Source organism: Xyrauchen texanus, chromosome 12, assembly GCF_025860055.1.
Source record: "Xyrauchen texanus isolate HMW12.3.18 chromosome 12, RBS_HiC_50CHRs, whole genome shotgun sequence".
NCBI classification, from domain to species: domain Eukaryota; kingdom Metazoa; phylum Chordata; class Actinopteri; order Cypriniformes; family Catostomidae; genus Xyrauchen; species Xyrauchen texanus.
In genome coordinates this window covers 42,764,594-42,782,006 of record NC_068287.1, presented here as the reverse complement: position 1 = coordinate 42,782,006, position 17,413 = coordinate 42,764,594, and the positions used below count along the sequence as shown (strand labels likewise).

At 38.2% G+C, this 17,413-nt stretch overlaps 1 protein-coding gene across 2 annotated transcripts in view; it reads right to left on the bottom strand.

The window, feature by feature from the left end:
* LOC127653010 (choline transporter-like protein 2) overlaps positions 1–17,029 on the bottom strand; it is a 37,561-nt gene extending 20,532 nt beyond the window's left edge. Inside the window, exons 1-5 of one of the 2 annotated variants that reach the window (XM_052139487.1) lie at positions 16,883–17,029; positions 4,299–4,347; positions 2,546–2,619; positions 2,270–2,348; positions 1,812–1,896 (exon numbers count right to left, since the gene is read on the bottom strand). In XM_052139487.1, coding sequence (XP_051995447.1) covers positions 1,812–1,896; positions 2,270–2,348; positions 2,546–2,619; positions 4,299–4,347; positions 16,883–16,904 — 309 coding nt within the window. In that variant the 5' untranslated portion in view covers positions 16,905–17,029. Of the gene's footprint in view, positions 1–1,811; positions 1,897–2,269; positions 2,349–2,545; positions 2,620–4,298; positions 4,348–9,799; positions 9,894–16,882 lie in introns of those variants that run through there. The other variant, XM_052139486.1, reaches the window with a different exon arrangement.
* Between the last annotated feature and the right edge of the window lie 384 nt (positions 17,030–17,413).

The window sequence follows — 17,413 nt, the reverse complement described above, 5'->3', positions numbered from 1 at the left end:
AGAAAGAAAGAAAGAAAGGAAAAGGAAAGAAGGAAAGAAAGAAAGAAAGGAAAAGAAAGGAAAGAAAGAAAGAAAGGAAAAGGAAAGAAAGAAAGGAAAAGGAAAGAAGGGAAAAGAAAGAAAGAAGGAAAAGAAAGAAAGAAAGGAAAAGGAAAGAAGGAAAGAAAGGAAAAGGAAAGAAGGGAAAAGAAAAGAAAGGAAAAGGAAAGAAGGAAAGAAGGAAAGAAAGACAGAAAGAAGGAAAAGAAAGAAAGAAAGGAAAAGGAAAGAATGGGAAAGAAAGAAGGGAAAAGGAAAGAAAAAAGAAAGACAGAAAAGAAAGAAAAGAAAGACAGAACAGAAAGAAAGAAAGAAAGGAAAAGGAAAGAAGGAAAGAAAGAAAGGAAGAAAGAAAGAAAGGAAAAGAAAAGAAGGGAAAAGAAAGAAAGAAAGGAAAAGGAAAGAAGGGAAAAGAAAGAAAGGAAAAGGAAAGAAGGAAAGAAAGAAAGAAGGAAAAGAAAGAAAGGAAAAGGAAAGAAGGGAAAAGAAAGGAAAAGAAGACAGAAAGAAGGAAAAGAAAGAAAGAAAGGAAAAGGAAAGAAGGAAAGAAAGAAGGAAAAGAAAGAAAGAAAGAAGGAAAAGAAAGAAAGAAAGAAGGAAAAGAAAGAAAGGATAAGGAAAGAAGGAAAGAAAGGATAAGGAAAGAAGGAAAGAAAGAAAGAAAGAAAAAGAAGAAAAGGAGGAAGAAAGAAAGATGGAAAAGGAAAGAAAGAAAGAAGTAAAGAAAGAAAGATGGAAAAGAAAGAAAGAAAGAAAGAAGGAAAAGAAAGAAAGAAAGGAAAAGGAAAGAAGGAAAGAAAGAAAGAAAGGAAAAGGAAAGAAGGAAAGAAAGAAAGAAAGGAAAAGGAAAGAAGGAAAGAAAGAAAGAAGGAAAAGAAAGGAAAAGGAAAGGAAAGAAAGAAAGAAGGAAAAGAAAGAAAGGAAGGAAAAGGAAAGAAGGAAAGAAAGGAAAAGGAAAAGGAAAGAAAGAAAGAAAGAAGGGAAAAGGAAAGAAAGAAAGAAAGGAAAAGGAAGGAAAGAAAGAAAGAAAGAAAGAAGGGAAAAGGAAAGAAAGAAAGAAAGGAAAAGGAAGGAAGGAAAGAAAGAAGGAAAAGAAAGAAAGGAAATGAAAGAAAGAAAGAAAGAAAGAAAGAAGGAAAGAAAGAAAGAAGGAAAGAAAGAAGGAAAAGAAAATGAAAGAAGGAAAGAAAGGAAAAGGAAAGAAAGAAAGAAAGGAAAAGGAAAGAAAGAAAGAAAGGAAAAGGAAAGAAGGAAAGAAAGGAAAAGGAAAGGAAAGAAAGAAAGAAGGAAAAGAAAGAAAGGAAAAGGAAAGAAAGAAAGAAAGAAGGAAAAGAAAGAAAGGAAAAGGAAAGAAAGAAAGGAAAAGGAAAGAAAGAAAGGAAAAGGAAAGAAGGAAAGAAAGAAAGAAAGAAAGAAGGAAAAGAAAGAAAGGAAAAGGAAAGAAAGAAAGAAAGAAAGAAGGAAAGAAAGAAAGATGGAAAAGAAAGAAAGAAGGAAAGAAAGAAAGAAAGAAGGAAAGAAAGAAGGAAAGAAAGAAAGAAAGAAAGAAAGAAAGAAAGGAAAGAAGGAAAGGAAAAGGAAAGAAGGAAAGAAAGAAAGAAAGAAGGAAAGAAAGAAAGAAAGAAAGAAGGAAAGAAAGAAGGAAAAGGAAAGAAAGAAGGAAAGAAAGAAAGAAGGAAAAGAAAGAAAGGAAAAGGAAAGAAAGAAAGAAAGAAAGAAAGAAAGAAAGAAAGAAAGAAAGAAAGAAAGAAAGGAAGGAAGGAAGGACACACCTGTGGGGTGGGACACTGGAACTCTAAGAGGACCATGGGACTGGCACACTTCATGATGTTGAAGTAGAACAAGAATGGCTTCTTCCTGTTACATCATAAGAACAAACAAATCCTCATCAAATCCTAAATGTGCGACTAAAGACCCAAAGTATACTTCATGTTTGTCAACCGCGTGACCTTCGCGAGTATCATTTTGTGAGCCCGAACGAACAGGAATGCTACGCAGGCTTTGTGACACTCTTTTAGTACAATCAATGGCCAACGCATGCGCAGACAACGAGCACAGACGAGGACCTCGTGCGCGAGTCCAGAAAATCTCGGCAGCTGTTTGAGTCACACATACTGTGCGCGGAGGGATCTGCAATGTGTACTGATAAATATACTGACGTGTCTGAACAAGTGCATGTATAATAAAATATATGTGATCATGCAACCATAGATTCAAAGTCATTACATACTCCAGTAATCCCTGCCCACAGAACTGTCCCGTGCTGTCTGTAGGGTAGATCACCTTCCTCGGGTCACCATGAGACCAGGCTGAGGGAGGAAGATAGAAAAGATGAGCGCACACACACACACACACACACACACACACACACACACTGTTTTCACATCTTCCTATTGCCCAGTTTTAATAACAGCCTACATTTTTGTAAAATAAATAAATAAATATATATATGACTAAAAGAATAATAAAATAAAAACAATCACAGCAGAATTGGAGGCTGACTTACCAACAATTCCCACAGCGAAGTAACCCAGTATGGCCAAAAGGAAGAAGATACAGCAAATAATGTCTGTACATCCTCTGTAGTGCAAGTAGAAACAGTCCATTACAAACATCCACGCCGCTTTAAAACGTTTATAACATTAAAGGAAAACTGCCATATTCACATCAACCATTCTTCTATGTATTATATGGACTTACACAGTGGGCCGCATTCATGAAACACAAGCAGATGTTTTATTTTTGGTAAATCGCTCATAAAGCAGTTCTAACGTAAATTATCGGATTCATGAAAGTCTTCGTATTTTTTTTTTATTTTCAAATTTTCAAAACATTAGATGGTATGAACAAAATGTACACCTGCTCCCCACCACATCAGAACATTTTGTGTTATTTTGGGAAAACTGCCATTCGACTTTGATAGAAGTGGAATTAAATAAGTAATGAAAGAATTAACTAATAATTAAATGAGTGAAAGTAACCTTAAAAAAAAAAAGACAAATTAGTAAAAAAAAAATTATTTTTAAGCTTTTTTTCTTTTTAACAAAAGCATATACTTATTTAGAAACGTTTATTTTTGCAGCTTGCATTTAGTTTTCAAAGAATTGTTTTTTTTTCTCCAACTCTTCTTATCATTTTCTCCCGCAGAAGTGCTTGACATGGGGTGAAAAGTTCATGGAAAGACGCAGATTGGTTTTGATTTTCTCAAAAGAATAAATGCCCTATAGCATGACTGGTTGGATAGTTTTTTTTTATTTGATTTGAGCTCTATAATTTTCATCATTTTTATAGGCAACTGCAAATCGTGTTCAGTTGACAATGTATGTTCAATGCTAATGCTGTTAAACCTATAAATAAACACATATTTACAAAGATCTTCTTCAGGCGTTCTTTTATTTTCTCTGAAGATTCTTCCAGTTTTAAGTATTTCACTGTTACCGTCATGATTTACTCGAGAAGTTTCACAAATAATGCCGGCGATGCGCTGCGAACTGAACCAGAGAAGGTTAATAATGTTGGACATCCTTCTCCCGGCGTAAACTGAATATGTTTTACACTCAAACCATTTTTATTGACTTCTTGAACGGTTTGATTCACAAACGAGCCTCTAATTACATTAAAAACATACAAAGACAGTAATTCCTCACTTTCTTTCTGTGCTTCTAAATCAAAATCTACGATGTGAACGCACTTCATAAATACTGTCATTACTGTTCTGCATAGATGTTAACAGCATTTACTAGCGAGTCTGGTGACTTCCTTATATGGTGTTTTCATGGGCGTGGATTGTGATGATTGTGAATGAACGTGCACATGCCCCCAATTTACCAATGTTTGGAATTCACTAACATGCACATGCTGTACTAACAAATCTGGGGAGTACGACTCCGGCAGAAAGTTTTCACGAAGATCCATTTTACGTAAAAATTACTCAGAATTTCATGAATGTGGCCCATTGACACGTGTCTTGGAGGCAAGCTGACCACTTTATAATAAGTAATGACAGGATGTTAGGGCACTGTGGGTGGTTTTAGAGCATGCAGTTGCTAGGCTGGAATTTCTGACCAAGATTTGTTTTAAAAAAAAATATATATATATATTGGCCGCCAATCATACGTGATTACTTCAGTACAGTGCAGGACAACACTTACGTTAGGGACTTGTTTAACTCCCTAAGTAAAAGCAAAAATGTAAAGTGATGCTTGTCTTAGCAAGTACCATTAATAACAATAATAATAATAATAAAACTGCTTTTTTACCTTTTTTGGATGGGCCCTTTAAAGCTGGGATCAAATTTTTTTGGCTCTCCTGTGAAAACAACAGTGAGAAATAAAAGAAAATTATGATTAAAATAAAACAAGTCAATAGTCTACGCTAAAAATCTTCGTAATATGTGTTTAAAGTCACACAAGAGCAATACTTGCAAAGATTTCATAAAAAAAAAGTGACTTAGGTGGTCATAAATACGGTAAGTTCAGTATATGAAGCACAATTCTAGCTGTTGTTTTACTGCAATCTACAACAGTGTTTGCATTAATACTGTGAGGTCTAGTGGTCGACCAATAGTTCGCAGAGGCCGATAAATCGGTCAATATTCTGGCTTTTTTCATTTTTGCATTGACCGATACATTTTCCTGTTTGGCGGTTTTGTTTCTTGAGGGTGCCGGAAAATGCCTGCTTGCATGTGAAGCGACTGAGACATGTAAAGGACCAGTCAAGGTTCGTTTTGTTGTTACGTGCCATCGTGTTACTACAATAATAGACCGGTGTGCAACACAATGTCATTTAAACGGTCCGCATATAAGAGCCGCGGCACACGCATTTGAGCTCATAATGTTAAAGTACTCACTGGTTTCATTCTCCCTATCTCTCCTCAACAGTTCCCTGTAACTTTTAACTGTCTTGTCTAATGATAAAAAGGCAAATATCAATAAAACTAACATCACATACCATCCAAAAATATGTGCATATCTCGTTTAAACTGATGTAATAAACCAACCTCACAAAACTTGAGCAGATCCAGCATAAATCATTTACTTCTACGTATTCAATCAGCCTCTCCTCAGCAGTTCCCTGTCACTTTAAACTTTCTTTTCTAATGATAGAAGGCAAATATACATAAAAAAAATCTATTATATACCATCAGCAAATATGCACATATCTCGTTCAAAAATATGCATTTCAGGAACCTCACGAAAATCCAGCGTTTTCTTCCCGTCGAGCGCTCATCTAATATCTTCCTCTGAAGCATGTTTTCCATCAGCCATAATCAAAACTTCAGGATCAGGATCAAAAGTTTCTGATTCACAAATCATAACAGACAGTCCGTGAGAAACTGCCATCTACCATTTAAAATACAATATTATTATTATTATTTATTTAATTTGTTCAAAGTTACATTTTTGTGTGAAATTGAGTAAATATAATGCTAATAATATCCATCCATCCATCCATCCATCTTCAACCGCTTATCCGAAGACGGGTCGCGGGGGCAGCTGCTCCAGCAGGGGGCCCCAAACTTCCCTATCCCGAGCCACATTAACCAGCTCTGACTGGGGGACCCCGAGGCGTTCCCAGGCCAGTGTGGAGATGTAATCTCTCCACCTAATCCTGGGTCTTCCCCGAGGCGGCCTCCCATGCTAATAATAGTTTTTTGCAATTTTAAGGTTTATGTTATTGTTATTTATCGGCTACGCCACTCTCTGGATATCAGCCATTAAAAAACCCATATCGGTCGACCACTCGTGAGGACAATTGCTGATCTAGAGAAGTTTCTGGTGAAGAACTACACTACCCATGATGCTGAAGAGAAAAGATCCACTAATCAAAGAATCGCTGCCAACTAAGTGCCCACTCCCATGACCAACTGCAAATGAGTCGGTCTCTCTACATTCACAAACTACTAATATATTTGCATATATCTGAATATTTTGCAATAGTTTTCATATATATTGTTTAATTACTAAGAAATCAACAACTTAAAATCAATAGTTTAACAATGGTCCATTGTTTTGAATTCAAATATGTTATTTGCAATGTGTCGCAGAATTGTAGTTCAATCCCTCATTTAAAGATGTTAAATGTTGTGATTTACCTTGGAGCTGTTTGCTTTGGTTCATGGCTTAGAACACTTATTAAGGATTTTATGAAATCCCTATTGGAAAAAAATGAATGGGAAAAATATTTATGGACCATAAACAACTGAAAAGGTGAATGGGCACTGTTATGCTCTATTAATATTGCTCATGCTTAGGGTTAGGCATTTGCACAAACCCCTAACCCCAAGTATTTAACCTAGGCATGTAATTTACCATTTGTTCTACACACACAAATTATACTTCAAAACCTGTGGTTTGTTGAGCAAAGGTGTTGAATTATTTTTCTAAGCAATCAGACTTCAAATTTAACAAGGTGAATGATAAAATGGGAAAAGTCAAACTGGCTTAAAGGAGGTACCAGAATATCATACGAATTTGGGATAGGCTATTTTGAATTGGGCCAGTAAGTAATCACCAAGAAAGATAGCAAAGCAACCACTCAAAACACCCCATCAACCACATAGCAACGCATTAAAAATAGCCATTTTGTGCCAAAAACAAACACACACAACTTGTTTTGGAATATTTAAGAATCATACGCAAATTGTAAACATATGCAGCCAGCACTGAAACCATAGCTTTGGCAAAGTGAGACATATCAGTTCAAATCGAGGCCTCTGAGTTGTTCCAGGGAAACTGTTCCTAAAATTAGTGTACTGCAAGTCACGTAAGATGAATGTCATGCTAAACAGCAACCAAGTTCATAAGCGTCTAGTAGAGTTTAGTTTAGCCTAAAATAGTCACCAGGATACAAGTTACATACTCTATAATTCCATCATGTAAACTGAATATTTTATAAACCAAGAACAGATGGGCAAATCTTATTCCCAACCACAGGACACTCAAGGAAAGACTGGTAGATCTTTCCACTGAATTGAAACAAAGAGCATTTTGTATCGTTACACTATCAGACAATTAACACTCGATTTTTAGAAGACAATCGCTGCATCCAATTATCCATACTTCTCTACTATATAGTATGCCAAAAACAGTAGGCCAATGGAGTAGTGTGTCCGAATCCACACTATTAATGAAGCAGAAAGCGAGAAATACCCAGATTACCTATTATTTGTGGAGAGATTTTGAAGTGTGGATCGATTGGACACTTAACAATCCCATAATCTCTCGGGAACGGAGGAGATGTCACGTTCAAACACTAGATTTAAAGGAACGATGGTGAATCGCGAGGCAGATGCCTCTTCTCAACTGTAAGTGCTATATATACACCAAGATAATGGTTCCTTGTGCTTAAATGGTGCGGTTGTTATTGCATCAATATATTCATGTCACAAGATGATGCCAACGTCCCCCAATGAAGTACTTGCATGCATATCTAAAAGAATGTACTGTTTGCCTGCAGATAAGTGCATCCTTCATCAAATAGAGTACATACTGTGACAGTACGTGGTTTCGGACATGGCAAATGTAAGCCCATATTGTGGGTGGTTGCTATGCAGTTGCTAGGGTGTTCTGTGTGGTTGATCAAAATAATAAAATCTGATTTTCAATCTTTCCAAAAACCAACTATTGGCACTGAATGAGCAGTCAAACTTAACTGTAACCCCTGTTCCCTGATAAAAGCGGAATGAGATGCTGCGCTGATTTAGCGCTTTGGAAACAACTTTAGGTGTGACCAGCTGTGAATATGTGCAACACGTCAATGAAATTGACTAGAATTTATAGCCTCTGCTGGTGACATCATTGGATGCTCCTATAGCAGGGCTATAAATAGATGCGTCACAGGTGCATCGTCATGTAATTTGTCTGAAGAGCAGTCCTGGGGCATCCCAGTGTGGCAATGAAGTGCAGCATCTCATTCCGCTTTTATTAGGGAACAGGGGTTACAGTTAAGTAACCAGAGACGTTCCCTATCAAAAAGCTACACTTTGATGCTGCACTGATTTAGTGCTTTGGGAACGAGAATACGCACGCCGCCGCAGTGTGGATGTCCGGACCCCTTACGGTTGTGTAGTTGTGCTCACAAGAGGTCTCAGACGTGAGCTTGTGATGTAGACTCAAGGACATAAGAGTGGCATGAACATCCAAACTATAGAATTTTATGAATGTGTGCAGAGAGGACCAGCCCACCGCATTACAAACATGTTGCAGCGGGACATCTCAAGGCTTTAGAGGAGGCGACCCCTCTGGTAGAGTGAGCCCTGATTGATGGCTCCGGCGTTGTAAGCGGCGGGGAGCAGAAGGCTTTGAGAGTGACCAGCATCAAAGGGTAGCTTTCTGAAAGGGAACAGATATATCAGTCTACCTCTAAACTTAACCCATCAAAACGAATCTAAAACAGCTTGATCTAATAACACATGGGCTAATGGAACAAGTGATCAACATATCACTTGTGGTCTAAATTACTACAAAAGAAAACTGAAAGTTGTTGTAATGAACAAAAACAGCTGCTGTGTATCACTAAAATGTAGGCAACCCCCCAACCAGGGGCGGATCTAGAAAATATTTATGGGGTGGCGAGAGGGGGGCAGGAATTTTTTTAGGGGTGGCAACATATGGCAGACTTATATATACTTAATTTAATCACGTTTATCACAGTTTGATATGTACACAGGCTGCCATTTACAAACTCATACAGACAAACTTAATCTCATGCAATCAATGTCTTGCATTTGAGGTTTCATGTGAAACAGTTCATATTAGGAATAAGTGACCATACAATGTGATCTCACTTAATAGGAGACAGAAGTATGACTGAAGTAAGGGCATTATTACCGGAAAGGCATTAAGGTAAGACACAGGTGATGACAGGCAGATGTGTGAGAGGGGAAGCAAATGCACGCAGCATTTGTACAAGAAGAAACTATACAAAGAAAAACTTTCACATGAAGATCTATGGACTGAGCTGTACTAAAGTGAGCATAAATACACTGTGGAAATAAATAGGTCACGGCACTCAAACGAGGTACTGGTTCGCGCTCGTAAATTGTCAAATTGGCCATAACTTTTAATTCCTTGCTGCCAACTGGGGTGGCAGCAGGGTTGGCAAGGTATTCTTTTAGGGTGGCATTTGCCACCCCGGTAGATCCGCCCCTGCCCCCAACCACATCATACAGACACATGGGAATTTCCGATGTGGCATCAATGACTCATATAAACATCCACGCCCTCAGAGACTGAAAGTCAAAGGCAGAGCACGTTGGTTCCCAGGAAAATCAGAGTATTGTGAAGATTAACAAAGACCTAGTATGGAACTAATACCATGTAACACAATGCCACAAAAGCATTGATTGAACCTAAAAAACAAGTAGCACAAGTGCCATTGAACTTCATGAGACTTGTGCACAAAACCATCTTAAAAAATAAATCTCTTAAAGAAAACAAAATTTTACGTTTAAAAGTGGGTGTGAACTAATCACACAAACTTGTAGTACATCCAACAAAATCATAATCACAACTTATGAGAAAGATCAGCAAATCTTGAAATTGTATTGATGGTGTGTTCAGCTAAATAATATGCAAGTGTTTTGCTTTGCTTATCTAACATAAAACACACAACTTTTAGACGTTATTTACAGCGCTTAATGACATCTTCATTTGTCTTTAGCGAAGATTAAACGGCTTATGAATCATGTCCACATCCTGAAAGCAAGAATCACATGTACTGTACCACACAAGAGGAGAGACGCATCAATTGACATTACCGCCTTTTTTGTAACCATCTTCCTCCACGGACATCTTGATGTTTAGCGGCCCTATCTGATGATCTGATATACTTCTGCAGAGCAAAATCTCAAAATAGCCCTTCAGCCCACAACCTGACTTTTTCTTTCTGTGTGTAAAACTGGTTGAACCAGTATCAAACAGGTCCACATGTCTAAACTCCTACTGTGCAAGCAGTATGTTGAAAGATGTTCCACATTTGAATGTATCTTAATTTTGTCTCGTCTTCAAGCTACTTTTTATTGGAGATTAATTTTTGAAGTGCAAGTGTCTTTTTAGCTTGTCTTGTCATATACTCTCTATGGGATTAAATGGGACTGTCTCTGTTAAGAGAGGAGGGATCAAAGCCAGATGTGACTGCAATGACACTCATTTTATCCTACGGCAACTTAACTTGCTGAATGTTTTCTGAATGTTGCTAAAGTACTTTCGGATCGTGACATGTCCAAGTGTGATTTATTAAACTGCTAAAGGCTGCAATCTTACTGTGGAAGAGATGCATACTTTGAATGAATGTATAAATCCGACCGCTTATACATATTGAGAATAATTCACGAAACGTTGTATCAGATGACAGAGCAGAGCATTAATCTACTTTGAATCACGCAGCACATGTAAACCATATATTTATATAATTAAATCACATCATTAGCACTTTAATCCAAGCTCAACTTTATTGCATTTAAAACAACAGAGTTGACCAAAGTGCTTCACATACAATTTAAAACATAACATTTCAAAATGACCACATACACAAACATCAGAAATCTAAAACATAAAATACAAACACTCCAGAACTGTGTCCTACATTTCATTTGTCAGACTCAAATGCCAGCGTGAAGAGAGCTTAAAAGTCTCTGTCACAAATCATAATAAAAGCATGTTTCAAAATATAAGCCCTGAAATATATTACATCTGTATAGTAAAATGTAATATTCACTGCAATAATAATAATAATTACTAATATACCACAAGCAAGACTGCTGCTGAATAAAAGCTTGTCAATGCAAATGACATGTTGAAAAGTTATATATTCACTTAATTGATTAAACACCATTTTGATTATGAAATTAAACTGTAAAACTAATAATAATAACAACAAAAAGGAAAACATGATTTGGTAAAGAATAAAATAGCTTTCAGTAGGGTGCTACTTAAAAACACTTAAGCAATGCATCCTTGATTGAGAAACACTTGAAGGAAACATGCATTTATTTTCATTTATTATTTACATACTTTTTAAAGCGGCTAAACAGGTGCGTTCAATAGCACATTGTCATATTTATGCTGTGGGACCAAAATTGGTATCGAGAACCATGAAATTTCACTGGTATCGTTTCCGATTACAGATATTTTGGTACCGTGACAACACTTTCTACGGCCATATAATTTTGTGTGTTTGTTCTATGGCTAAAGTCTCACTAGCAAATTCCATATCCAAGGTTGCACACGTGTAAAGCAAGTCTTTTTAAGAAAAGATGGAACGAGTCAAAATGAATTTTTATGGTAATTAGCATTATGCCAAATGCTGTCAATACTAGAATTGAACCCGGAAAATTCCTTTAAAATGATGATGAAGAAACCCTGGGAATTCTTCAATGGGTTCTTCAAAAAACTCCTGTGTCCACATTAATACACTTTTGTTTAAAAAAGCATTGATTGTGATACATTTACACCACTCATCTGCCAAAAACAGAGACTTTCAAAAACACTTTTATTACTGCATACTAGGAAAACAATGAGCATGTTTACATGCACGCTAATACGCTGATTACTCCCCAAAAATCAAATCTGCATTTACTTAAAAAAAAAATAAAAATAATTTTTTCTCTGCATTTGACATCAAACCCTGAAGGGGCATGCGCAGTTGCAGACAACACATGCACACATTGGACAAACCTGTTAAAACGCCGGTTATGATGTTTACATTACATGTGTTCTACTCAAGACAATCAGTTTATTCTTATCCTGTTTATGACCTTACACAATAAAGAACCGCTGTTTAATGCATATAAATGACAACATGTCTGAGGAGGCGGTGCCAGGGCCGTCTACATCAGCTCCATGTCAGGAGGGCATAAGGGAGGGGGAAGTCTCAGGCCAGGGAGCCAGATGGCTGAGTTGGACGATGAGGGTATGTGGTGATGGGGGCATGGCCAAGCGACGTCTGTGGAGAGCAAGGCCAGTAGAGGAAGAGTGTTAAGGATTGACACCTGTGGGAAATTCTCTCGAACAGATGTTTTGTGTTGCAGTGAGAGCTGGAGAGGGATAAAAGGACAGTCGAGACCGCCAGAGGGGAGCGAAAGAGACGCAGAGACGTAGGCTAACATCAGTTTAGTCAGATAAACTCCATTTTAAAAGTTGATTGTACTATCTAGTGTAGAAAAAGTTGAGCTTATTTAAAGCATTCAATAAAGACAACTTTTATGCCATTTAAGTCAGAGCAACTTAATTTTTATACAGTGAGCGCATACATTGTTAAGTTGAACTTAAGGCATTTGAGCATGCTCAGTTTGATCACTGATGCTCAGTCTTTCGGGGACAAAAGCATAGTGTCGAGGCAATGGTTAGTCCCCGCCTCCCCCATCCACTAATCTTGGGTACGAACTGACCAGCATTTATAACTTTATGGAGGGGAATATGTGTGGATGGTCCTGCAACAAAGTGCATCGGTGTGTGGTGTGTGATTCGCTGTCTGAGGAGGCGGAGCCAGGGCCGTCTACATCAGCTCCACGTCAGGAGGACATAAGGGAGGGGGAAGTCTCAGGCCGGGGAGCCAGATGGCGGAGTTGGACGATGAGGGTATGTGGTGATGGGGGCATGGCCAAGCGACGTCTGTGGAGAGCGAGGCCAGTAGAGGAAGAGTGTTAAGGATTGACACCTGTGGGAAATTCTCTCGAACAGACGTTTTGTGTTGCAGTGAGAGCTGGAGAGGGATAAAAGGACAGTCCAGACCGCCAGAGGGGAGAGAAAGAGACGCACGCAGCAGTGATCGTGTGCGAGATCATTTGTGTTATGCCAAAAAGCAAACCGTGTGTGTGTGTGTACACTGAAAATTGTCACTGATAAAGAATTACGTGGACCTGGCCCAAGCTTCCTCCTTCCCAACAGAGCAAGAGATCTTTCCCAGCTTCTTTTAAATGCAGCAAGATACATGACACAGTCAAAAAGTCTGCGTAGTTCATGTTCATAAACAAAATAATTAATAATAGTCCAGATGGGTCCCCCTTTGGTGTTATGTTGTCATAGTTAGCCATGGAAGGCATCCTCTCTTGACTTGAACTGTGCGCCAGTGGGCGGGGGTAAGGGTGCGATGACGCATGTTGTAGGATGTGTAAATACAAATGAGCTACATCCTACATCAACAGCAGACGCGGGGGCGTGTTCAGAAAGCTGTGGGAAAAAAAAAGTTTCGTTTTTCAATTCCATTCTTTGGGGCTAGTGGAGCAGAAGTTACACACTACAGCTTTAAAGTCTCAGTGATGTGGCTTTTTCTCGAAACACTGTTCATGGAAACGAGCACTAGAAAAAATAGAATCAATAGCACATGCAATTTTAATAATGACTAATGGCAGGAAACCATTTTCTCAGCCTACTTTGTCCATGAGATAACTACTCCTTACAGAGATAAGAGAATAGACTTACTATAGTCTACTCTACATTTTATTTTACCCTTTTAAACCTGTGCCAAGTCAGAGGATGCAATAAAACCACAACAATTATTTTGTATTTCAGTCTTTTCCTGTCTGGCTAAAGAGGAAACGAAACACTTTGCACCTTGATAAATTCATGAATTCCTCTAAAGTTTTATTGAATGACTTCAGTTAACATTACCAAACAACCTTAAAGTTAATTTAACCGAGTTAACAGGTGTACACAAGAACATTAATTGTAACACACAAAGATTTTATAACACCTCTAAAAAAGGAGATCTAAAAATGGAGATTTGCTTCCACCTGTGCAGTAATAAAGCCACGCATCATCCCTTAAAAACAGATTTCTCTTGCCATGTTTGCCTATAATACTTCATTTCAAATGGATCTGCTATACAGTTCTCTTTGCAATGACATAAAACAAGTTTCCAGTGACGAACTCTTTAGTTTCTTGTAACTATTAGAGAAGTTGCACAGCGCATGAAAGTCCCTTGAATCCCTTCCCTAATGTAAAACAGCTGGAGTAGCACTCGGACCTTCAACAGAAATAGCACATAAGTAGAGCTCAGAAACACACGTGTTTAAAATTAAGAACTAAAGGCACCATTTAAAATCTAAAAAAAACTCCTATACAATATTCTACCCTTTAATTACACCCACTTCAACATGGCATGTGAGCAAGCCTCCCCTGACTTTACATCTTTAAGATTACCAACTATACTCATATGAGGAAACAGCAAGTTACTGACATAATTATGGCTTCATATTACAAAAAAAGGTGGTTTTTGTAGTGCAATTGTATCAAATGTTGATTGTCCAATGGGTTAAAAAAAAATTAGTTAGTAAGATAGTTCATGATTTTACGCCATGCCAGCTTCCAAGGCTATTTTCACGGCGAAAAACAAGTTAAAATATATATCAAAAGTTAAGTCAAAAGTTAATCTTGTAAAAGCTATTATGGCTGTGAACCATGTAAACTAAACTAAACTAAAAACTACTGTGTTTTTAAAGCTATGAGGGATTTCATAAGGCTGATCTTACATTGAAATAGGAAAGAGTAGGTAAAATTTTCTTAAGCAAAGGTCGGTCTATGTTGACCGAAATGTTATACACTGCCCCCAGTGGTCAAAGCAGTAACTGCTGTTGGGCGTATGGCACGTGTCATCTAGGTGCCAAAAGCGAGTTGTAAAGTGATGTTAGGGAGGAAAATGCATTCTCCAAATTGAGGTTGTCACTAATTATGCAAACGTGATTACTTCCTGGTTTCAACATGGGGTGATTGGCTCTTTAATCTGTAAGACGGGACTTCCTTTCTGTATCGGTTTAGACTTGTGTCTCTGCAGAACAAAGATGGGCATTTCCCATTCAGTTGCCGTTTTCAAAACAGGATAAGCGTTTCTCGACTACTTTACATGATTTGCGTACTACACTTAGATGCCCATCCTGATGTGGAAATGCTCATAGGCGCTTTTCCACTATCGGGCCAGTGCAAACCAGGGCTATCTACTGGCCAGCCTGGGCCAATAGCCTCAGAGCTCGACCCGTGAGACTAAAATGAATCTGCGTTCACACCATCTGGCCAATAGCCCCCACAGCATTGCCCTAAAACCCACCCTTAACACGCCACCCTGGTGCCAACGTCACACACCTCACCCACTTCACAAGCAAGATGGAAGCTCAAGCTGTGGTATCCTGTTATCTAGATATCTAGAACATCAACTTTGTGTCCCAAATGGTCTCTCCACTAACAGCAGGATGATGTCACAGCACACCATCTATGAAAGTTCACCAAACCATACAAAGTCATTTCTTTGGGCACTGCGTTGTCCATTTTAACATATTTGTACTGTGCCCGCATTTTTCATTAATTGTTTTGAATCAATCGTTGTGCGCTGGATACACAACTGAAACTCTGCCTTTGATGTTGAACCCACCTCAATCCCCGATTGGCCTTGATTGGCCCAAGGGTAATCGGTGGGCCAAAGGCCATTGACCCCAAGAATGCCCCGAAGAGACACAATGAAGCCCAGGAAGTGACAGTGGAAACACAACAGGCCCTGGCATGCACTAGCACACCCTCATTTGGCCCGATAGTGGAAATGTGGCAAATGCTTACTACATTGAGATTCCCTACTTTCATTGGATAGTTGTGAAATGCCCATCCCGGTTTGAAAACATCCACAGATTGGGAACTTCCCATTATTGTTCCGCAGAGACCCATACTTCCATTCGTTGATAGTTGGGTGTTCCAATTTCTCACACTCGTTTTAATAGAAGTGGCCCATCTCTGTTAAATAAAGATGCAAATATGTCTGATGGGAGATGCCGTTTGTTAGAGAGATGGCGTAATTTTGCCGATCCTAGGGTACTGAAACTTTTGGAAACAACACGCCGACTTAACATGTGATGGTGTTGCTTCAACCAAGATTGGCTAGCTTGTGACTTGTAAATCAGACGGCATATCTGCCTAACTACCCAAGCTCCTACAAGTAATGGTAATATTATTACCATTACTTGTAGGAGCTTGGGTAGTGGTAATAATATTACCATTACTTGTAGGAGCTTGGAAATATTATTACATGGCTTAGAAACTGAACTAGTGTTCCTTAGACCTGCCTGTTCGAATATACTGTCCAATATATTCCATGGTATTTTCCAAGACGATTCCAACAGATGGAAAACAACCATATGCAAGCAATTAGAAAAACCACAATTCACCCATTCAAGGGTGCCCATGCAATACAGACAATATGCCAAGGCGTTAATTCATTGGCAACACTAAACAGCTGTGTAGTCTCATATATATGTACCCTTGTGGCACGCATTTGCTATGTTTGTAATATTATCATTATATTTAACCCTGAAATGCAGCATATCAACCTTTGAGCCATTTTGGCACATGCAACATTAAGCAAATATGATGGAAATGCAAAAGCGCCACATTTATGTGCCCTGGTCAGCTGTTAAAATGCGTCAACGGTCAAAATATTTGGTTTAGCCATTTATATTTGTTTAGAAACTAATAAGAATACAACACATGAAATTAGAAACTTAAAAAGGGGGCCTATAGTTGAACACATTTAGGCGTTGGCTACAACTCATGCATACACACAGTACCATTAAAACCCCACAAAACCACAATATATTTCACCATAAAATGACATATACATTCTCATACTCTTCTTAAGGAGCTCAGACACCTCCTTAACAAGGCGTATTGACAAAACTACAAGGTAACACTTCATGCTTTATGTAAACATACATAACAAATATGGTGGCAGGGTTATTTAAATCACTAATTAATATTAATAACAATATATGGGAGGGGTCTCTACACCCATCCCTTTCAACCTCAAACTATCACAACAAATCACGAGAAAGCATACAACACTAAAGCCGAAATAATCTTGCCGTATTTAGGTTCCTCGTCCATCACATCCGTTTCAGGTTAATGTGTATGCACTAAACTAAAAACTACACTTTAAACTGTGCTGAATTACACCGCTGTGTTCATGTCACTCCACGAGGAACTGCAGACTGAACTCATGCGAGTCATGAAAGCAGATACTAGCGTGTGAGTGGAACGGGCCCGTTTTGATTGACAGCTAGTTAAACCAATCACAGGGCACCTTGGGGACTGACGTTTGCGTTCAAGGCCAATAGAAACCTTACGTGACTCTTCAGTTCATTATTATTAGGAGTAATCAGAAGTGTGCACGCGATGTTTCAGGTAAGAAAAGTTTTAGAAAAACTGTTTTATGTGCACTTACGAAGTATAGATGTGTTTTATATAACCTATAAATATAGTTATTTCGATTTAGAGTTTGCCGATGGAAACGAAAGAACACTAAACATCTATGGGGTTATATTTGTTTCATATTAATATACAAATGGAAAGAGATTTATAAATAAATGTAATGACATCCACAATATATATAAAAT